The following is an 8,585-nucleotide window of genomic DNA, read 5'->3' as shown; positions in this document are numbered from 1 at the left end:
ACACCGTTGATGTGCCGTTGATGTGCCGAGATGTTGTCGTGGGATCGAGCCGGCGACTGCGGCTCCCACACGGTGACAGAGATAGCATGATGATACAGCACGACGAAGCACGACGAGCCGAGACATAGCTGGTGGGGTGCGCGGTCTCAATGGAAATAAAAAAAACGCGGTACACGACCCAGCGAACACGACCGAGTGCGCAAACTGTCCCGTGGGTCAGGTTGTGTTGCGCATCACACGTCGGTGCGCGTTGTGTTTCTATTCCTTGCTATTCTTGCTATCGTTTCTACTCACTGCTATTCGTTGTTTCTATTCATTGCTACTGCTTTGCAACGTGGACTGACCTTGTATCGTGTAGGATGTGCAGATGAGGATGGCGATGAATAGCCATCGATGGCGATGAACAACCGTTGATGTGCCGAGATGTTGTTGTCTGGCAAAAATCGGTTAGCGAGCCGATGCATGTAAAGAGGCCAGCTTCGCGAAATACCGCGCAGCGTATGTCGGCAGCGCAACTAGTCTACAACCGCCAGCTTTAAAGCAACCGTATCTGAAAATAAGTAAACCGGATGCGTATATATGCGGTGCAATTATATTGTAGCGAGGCAACGTCCATGAACAAAACAGCTTCACAAAATGCCGTACAGCCTACACGGACAACGTTGGACAAGCACTGCACAGTTCAGTGCGCGTCAAATTGCGTGGTTTGGTGTACGTTAAATTGCGCGTTGAATTGCATGTTTAATTGCACGTCGAGTTGTGTGGTGGGTTGCGCGTTAAAATGCGCGAGTCGGCGCATGTCAAATTGCGCAGTGCGGTGCAGCCAATGTTTTGCGATTTGCGCGTTAAATCGTGGTGCAGTGCGGTGCGGTGCGGTAAACGGTCCCGAACGAAAAAACAAAAAGAAACTTATGCACCGGGATCGAGCCGGCGACCGCGGTTCCCACTCAGTGTCGGAGCTATCGCACACCACAAGCAGTGAGCGCCGATGCTCCGGGGCGCATTGCGCGGGTCCAGGTGTGGTGCGGTGCGATGCACTGCCACACGCAGTGTGGCGCGGTGCGGTGCAACGCGGTGCAGTGCGGTGCGGCGCGGACACCGAAGCGGTGCACGGCGATGCTCGGGGGCGCATTGCACGGGCCCAGGCGTGGAGCAGTGCAGTCCGGGACGACGCGGTGTGCGGTGCACGGTCCAGAACGAAAAGAAATGAACAATAAACGACGACGACGCGAAAAACGAACCACGCGACGATGAAGGCAGCGCTCCCGAACGAAAAATAGAAGAATAGGCGACGAAGCCAGCGAGCCGCAACGTAAAAAAGGATAGAACGACGCGCCGGCACGGGGATCGAACCGGCGACTACGGCTCCCACTCGACGTCGGAGCTAGCGCGCCCGACGAAGCGGCGCACGGCCATGCTCCGGGCGCCTTCCGCGGGCCCAGGTGTGGTGTGGTGCGATGCGGTGTGGTGCGGCGCGGTGCGGTGCGGTGCGAAAAAACGAAAAAAAGCGGCGACGGCGGGGCGCGAACCGGCGACCGCGGCTCCCACGCGGCGACGGAGCTAGCCTAAAAGGCGCGGCTCCGAAACCGCGCACGACACGGCGAAAAAGGGCGACTCTCCAGAGACTCCGAACAGACGGACGGACAGCAAAGTTGGGGTAAGGTCTCCGTCCCGACGACGGAACGACTAAACGTCGTCCGTCTAACGTCGGGACTACGACGACCGGACGGACAAGCATCGAACTCGGCACTAGACGCGGGCTGCTTCGCCCGCGAGGGGGCCGTAGTCCCCCGCTGAATTCCGCGCTGCACGGTGCTGAATTCCGTGCTGCCCGGTGCTGTCGTAAGCGCATACGGCATAGCATAGCATAGCATAGCGCGTACGGCATAGCACATCATAGCATAGCTCGTACGGCATACCATAGCAAATGGCGTACGGCATAGCGTAGCACGTACGGCATAGCATAGCATAGCATAGCATAGCGCGTACGGCATAGCGTAGCACGTACGGCATAGCGTGTACGGCGCGTACGGCGCGTACGGCGCGTACGGCGCGTACGGCGCGGTCAGGCTACACACGGTCATGTTGTAAGTTTCAATGCGGAGAGTTCCACGTGCAAAGTAGAACACGCGTACGGCATAGCGCGTATGGCGTATGGCGCGTACGGCATAGCATGTACGGTGTACGGCGTATGGCGTGTACGGCGTATGGCGTGTACGGCACAGCGCGTACGGCGCGTATGGCGCGTATGGCTTACCGTGTACGGTATAGCATAGCTTGTACAGCATAGCATAGCGTGTACGGCATAGCATAGCGTGTACGGCACAGCATAGCATAGCGTGTACGGCATAGCATAGCGCCTACGGCATAGCATAGCACAACAAAGCGTAGCGCAGCATAGCATAGCGTAGTGTAGCATAGCATAGCATAGCGCGTACGGCATAGCATAGCGCGTACAGCACAGCATAGCATAGCGTGTACGGCATAGAAGAGCGCCTACGGCATAGCATAGCATAACATAGCGTAGTGCAGCATAGCATAGCATAGCGTAGCGTAGCATAGCATAGCATAGCGCAGCATAGCATAGCATAGCGCGTACAGTGCACGCGTCAGCATCCATAATGTGCAGGATATACAACGCAACGCATGTGCAGGATATACAACGACAGTGCGCGCGTACGGTACGCGCGGTGCAGTATGGTGCCGTACGGTGCGGTGCGGCGCAGTGTGGTGCGGTGCAGTGCGGTGTAGTGCAGTCATGGTCCCGAACGAAAAAAATGTGCAGGCGCCGGGATCAAGCCGGGGACTGGGGCTCCCGCTTGGTGTTGGAGCTAACGTACACAATGAAGCGGTACACTCCGGAGCATCGGAGCATGTTGCGTGACCCCAGCTGCAGTGCAGTGCGGTACGGTGCGGTGCGCGCTCCCGAACAAAAAAAAAGGAAAAAACGTGCGGGCGCCGGAATCAAGCCGACAACCGCGGCTCCCACACGGTGACGGAGCTAGCACGATGACATAGCATGACAAAGCACGACGAGCCCAGACATGATGCGTATGGTGCGGTGCACGGTCCCAAACAAAAATACAAAAACGCGGTACACGACCCAGCAAACGCGACCGACCATGCAAACCGTCCCGCGGGTCAGGTTGTGTTGCACATCGCACTTCGGTGCGCGTTGTGTTTCTATTCCTTGCTATTCTTGCTATAGCATAGTTTCTACTCACTGCTATTCGTCGTTTCTATTCGTTGCAACGTGGACCGACCTTGTATCGTGTAGGATGTGCAGACGAGGATGGCGATGAATAGCCATCGCTGGCGATGAACAACCGTTGATGTGCCGAGTTGTTGTCGTCTGGCGAAAATCGGTTAGCGAGCCGATGCACGTAAAGAGGCCAGCTTCACGAAATACCGCACAGCTTATGTTGGCGGCACGACTAGTTTACAACCGCCAGCTTTAAAGCAACCGCTCAGCCAAGGTACCGTATATGAAAATAAGTAAACCGGATGCGTATATATGCGGTGCAATTATATTGTAGCGAGCCAACATCCGCGAACAAAACAGTTTCACAAAATGCCGTACAGCCTACACGGACAACGTTGGACAAGCACTGCACACTTCAGTGCGCGTCAAATTGCGTGGTTCAGTGCACGTTAAATTGCACGTTGAATTGCACATCTAATTGCATGTCGAGTTGTGTGATGGGTTGCGCGTTAAATCGCGCGAGTCAGCGCATGTCAAATTGCGCAGTGCTGTGCGGCCAATGTTTATCGATTTGCGCGTTCAATCGTGGTGCGGTGCGGTGCGCTGCAGTGCGGTGCGGCGCGGTGCGCGGTCCCAAATGAAAAAAACGTTGAAATATGCGCCGGGATCGAGCCTGCGACCACGGCTACCATTCGATGTTGGACTAGACCACAAGCAGTGCACCCTGATGCTCCGGGGCGCATTGTGCAGGTCCAGCTGTAATGCGGTGCGATGCACTGCCCGCGCAGTGCGGCACGGTGCGGTGCAACACGGTGCGGTGCGGCGCGGCGCAGACACCAAAGCGGTGTACGGCGATGTTCGGGGGCGCATTGCGCGGGCCCAGGCGTGGAGCGGTGCAGTCCGGGACGACGCGGTGCGGTGCACGGTCCAGAACGAAAAGAAAAGAACAATAAACGATGACGATGCGGAAAACGAACCACGCGACGAAGAAGGCAGCACTCCCGAACGAAAAATAGAAGAAAGCGGGCGCCGGGCGATGAAGCTAGCGATCCGTAACATAAAAAGGACGAAAAGACGCACCGGCGCCGAGATCGAACCGGCACCGTGGCACCCACTCGATGTTGGAGCTAGCGCGCTCGACGAAGCGGTGCATGCAAATGCTCAGAAGCGCATTGCGGGGGCCCAGCTGTGGTGCGGTGCGGTGCAATCCGGTGCGGTGCGGTGCGTGCTCCCGAACAAAAAAACGAAAAAACGCGGCGATGGCGGGGCGCGAACCGGCGACCGCGGCTCCCACGCGGCGATGGAGCTAGCTTAAAAGGCGCAGCTCCGAAACCGCGCACGACATGGCGAAAAACGCGAAAACAGCAGCAACTCCGAACAGACGGACGGACAGCAAAGTCGGGGTAAGGTCTCCGTCCCGACGACGGAACGACTAAACGTCGTCCGTCTAACGTCGGGACTACGACGATAGGCCTCCGCTCATAACATATGAGCTACGGTGATTCAGAGATGCCTTCCCTCCGCTTCGCTCTTCGCTGCGCTACGAGAAGCTACGGTGACTCTGCTTCGCTCTTCGCTGCGCTACGAGAAGCTACGGTGACTTTCACCTGTCCGCCACCGAAGCCCACACTGCCTCCACGATCATCAATGATGCGGACCGATAGGATTTTGGCGGTGGCCTCCTCGTCGATGTAGACCTTCTTAAAAGTGATGGCCTGTTTATCGTTGACGTTAGACCGAATCATAACCGTGCCAACTTTAGTCGGCCGAAAAGACTGTCCCTTTGTTAAGACCAGCAAAGCGCCGGACCCCCGTTGGGTCCTATTACTGTGGCTACCATTCACTGGTATATGAGTGTCGGTCATTTCCAACACCCTTGATGCCCCTGCCTAGTAATAGTATCATAGTACTACATTACTATTGGGGTAAATAAATATAGTATTTTTGCCAACCCTACTCCCATGGCTCCAACAACCGCACGTTGAGAAGTTCTGAGCGGTCATACGTTATGTGGTGAGTGGCGGCTGAGTCCTGGAACCACCCCTGCGGACGCTCACCATTGTACGCTGTGAACGCAACCTGCCACGGGAATCCTGATCCCTTTCCAGACCCACCGGGCCCAGGCTTGCTGCCGCTAACTCCGCTGCCACCACCACCCTTACCTTGTCCACTGCCAGAAATGGACAACTGCTTTAGTGCCTTCAACTTCCTGCAGTCCTTAATATCGTGCCCGGGCTTAAGCTTTTTGCAATAGTGACAACAGTGGCCGCGCGGTGATTCCTAAGACCAGAGGCACCAAACGTGAGACCGCCGACAGAAGCAAAAGCTGCCGACTCGGTAGGCTTACTAGACCCACCGCTTGCCACCTCGATAGCCAAAAGCTTGGAGGTGACGCTCGCCATGTCCAAATCGCCGTCACGCACCAGCAGGGACGTCGTTACCACGTTGAAGCGGCTGGGTAGACCAACAAGCACTGTATACGCCAGCTCCGAGTCGCTGATAACGTGCCCCACTCCCGACAGGTCTGACTGTAATTGCCGCGAACGTGCAAGATAACAATCAGCCTGATGTGGAAATGGCAGGGACTCGGTACCCAGTTAGAGAGCGTAAACGCCCTGGCGAGTGGTGGCGAAACGAGCCTGGCCGCACTGTTACTGGTCGCATTAATGCTGTTCTTTCTGCTGTTATTCCTGAACCAAATTCGTTTGCAGAAGCCATTGCAAGTCCACATGCAGACGATTGGCGGCGTGCGATGGACGACGAGATCGCCGCCCAGATGGCTAACAATACTTGGGAGCTGAAGACGCCACCTCCAGGTACACATTTATTGCCTTGTCGTAGGGTGTATAAGGTTAAGTACAACGATGACGGCAGCGTTTTAAGGCGCGATTGGTTGCGAAGGGTTTCGAGCAACGCGAGGGGATTGATTATGGGGAGTTGATGTTGTTACAGGGTGGTTAAGCTTCACCAGTGGCCTCCTTCCCGAGGCAATTCCCTGCTCTCCCCTGCTAGAGGGGCACCCTAAGCCATTCACCCCATCCGACTTCAGCGTGTACTCTTTGAGTTTGGCAACTCACCACCAGCATCCAACCAGATCTAGCGGATCAACGGCGCGTCAACTTAGTTCCTGGTCAGCTCGCGAGTTGATTTTATCACGTCCTACACCGTCCATAAGATGGGGAGCCACCTCCCATTTCATCACCTCTCAAACACCCCGAGAGGTCGGCAGGCGGATTTGAACCCGGACGCGCCGGAACACGTCGGGAGCAGAAGCCAGGCCTGGAGTTGTTTGCCCCTACCTCACGTGTTCGTCATTACGTGCTTTACTAGCAGTTGCCGCAGCGCGGAACATGACGGTGCACCAGCTCGATGTGTCTACTGCATTTTTGAATGGCGAGTTGAAGGAGGAGTTGTGGATGGAGCAACCGCCTGGGTATGCATCCAGTGACCGGTCGCTTGCGTGCAAGCTGGAGAGGTCTATTTACGGTTTGAAGCAGGCACCCCGTTGCTGGTATGTATGTTATTACAGGGTGGTTAACTTCGCCAGCGGCCCCCTTTCCCGGGGCAGTCCCTGCTCTCCCCTGCTAGAGGGGCACCCTAATCCGTCACCCCATCCGACTTCAGAATGTATTCGTTGGGTTCGGCAACTCACCACCAGCATCCAACCAAATCTAGCGGATCAACGGCGCATCAACTTAGTTCCTGGTCAGCTCGCAAGTTGATATTATCACGTCCTACACCGTCCATATGATGGGGGGCCACCTCCCATTTCATCACTCCTCAAATACCCGAGGAGCTGGCAGGCGGATTTGAACCCGGGTCGACTGGATCGACTGGGAGCAGAAGTCAGGCCTTAACTTCTGCCAGCCGCCTGCCATGGTATGTAAAGCTATCAGCAGAGTTCGCCAAGCTGGGTCTTTATCCTTCGAAGTCTGATTCGGCGATGTTCGTTAAGACGGACGAGCGTGGGGTTGTTGATGTTGTTACAGGGTGGTTAAGCTTCACCAGTGGCCTCCTTCCCGAGGCAATTCCCTGCTCTCCCCTGCTAGAGGGGCACCCTAAGCCATTCACCCCATCCGACTTCAGCGTGTACTCTTTGAGTTTGGCAACTCACCACCAGCATCCAACCAAATCTAGCGGATCAACGGCGCCTCAACCTAGTTCCTGGACAGCTCGCAAGTTGATTTTATCACGTCCTACACCGTCCACAAGATGGGGGGCCACCTCCCATTTCACCACCTCTCAAACACCCGAGAGGTCGGCAGGCGGATTTGAACCCAGGTCGACCGGGAGCAGAAGTCAGGCCTTAACCTCTGCCAGCCGCCTGCCTGTTATTGCTTTGGTGCACGTAGATGACACCATTATTGCGTCAGAAGACCCGGAAATGGTCCGGGCAATTAAAGCCGCAATAGCGAAAGTCTTCAAGGTGCGTGACCTTTGTTGAGGAAACGGTCCTCTCCCAACTCGTATGGTTGTCAACCAGGGGTCTTGACCCTGAGACTGCGCCTGACTAATGGGGAAGACTTAACCCAGAACCTTATGGGCTACCGATGCATATACTGTAGCTAAGTGATAGACATTTGGGCACCGTCAGGACGGCGCAGTGAGATCGCGGAATGTACGTGCAGTTAGATCGCGGAATGTACGAGTTTTCCGCTAGCGCCGGTATTTAGGGCGGTGACTGCGCTTATTTGTTTATCTCACTACGATCGGTATTCCTCATAGGAATCTCCTCAAGTCCTGCCGAACGCTAATAATACTCTTTACATTACTTGTAATATTTTATTGTGCAAAATATCTTCGCCACCGGCAATCCTTCCGGAATAACAATCAGCGTTAGCTGTCTCCGTCGCCAATTCGTCAATAAGAAATGAGCCCCGAATGGCGCATTGCGCTGCCGAGAGGTCGCCGGATCGATACCCACTGGCTGTTGCCTAGAGAATGGGAGACCGGGATGAGGCACGGGACGGCCCGTAGCGATGGAGTGTCGCTCACGGGGGGGTGTTGGAAATGACCGACACTCATATACCAGTGAATGGTAGCCACAGTAATAGGACCCAACGGCAGTGTTTTTTTTTTAAGTAATATATTACTTTTAAGGAATAAAGAGGCCTTTTTGGCCTTTGGAAATAAGGAACAAAGTGAGGCCGATCCGTACATTTTCATTCCTTCAGCCAAAAACGTCCATTGCTGCCAGATTGCTCCGTAGTGTGCAGAACTTAGTATTATCGATCATAAAATAGATATGAGGGGCCGTAAGAAGGTCAAGCCCGTGAGTCAACGCGGCATAGCAGAATGTATGACCGGTCCTTCCATAGACAAACACGCAAAAGGCAACGACTTGAACGCCGAACAAACACAAAAACAGCAAGATAAGTCTGAA

At 55.2% G+C, this 8,585-nt stretch overlaps 1 protein-coding gene across 1 annotated transcript in view; it reads left to right on the top strand.

Annotated features, from left to right (window-relative positions):
• Window positions 1-614: 614 nt before the first annotated feature.
• Window positions 615-8,585, top strand: part of VOLCADRAFT_60384 (uncharacterized protein) — a gene marked incomplete at both ends in the record, with an annotated part of 17,093 nt that continues 9,122 nt past the window's right edge. Inside the window, 3 exons of the mRNA XM_002950434.1 lie at window positions 615-852; window positions 2,873-2,910; window positions 3,607-3,747. Of these exons, the coding sequence (XP_002950480.1) occupies window positions 615-852; window positions 2,873-2,910; window positions 3,607-3,747 (417 nt within the window). The remainder of the gene's footprint in view (window positions 853-2,872; window positions 2,911-3,606; window positions 3,748-8,585) is intronic.

Source organism: Volvox carteri, assembly GCF_000143455.1.
Source record: "Volvox carteri f. nagariensis unplaced genomic scaffold VOLCAscaffold_18, whole genome shotgun sequence".
NCBI lineage: Eukaryota > Viridiplantae > Chlorophyta > Chlorophyceae > Chlamydomonadales > Volvocaceae > Volvox > Volvox carteri.
Note: the sequence above shows the minus strand (reverse complement) of the source record. Positions and strands in the feature narration are given on the sequence as shown.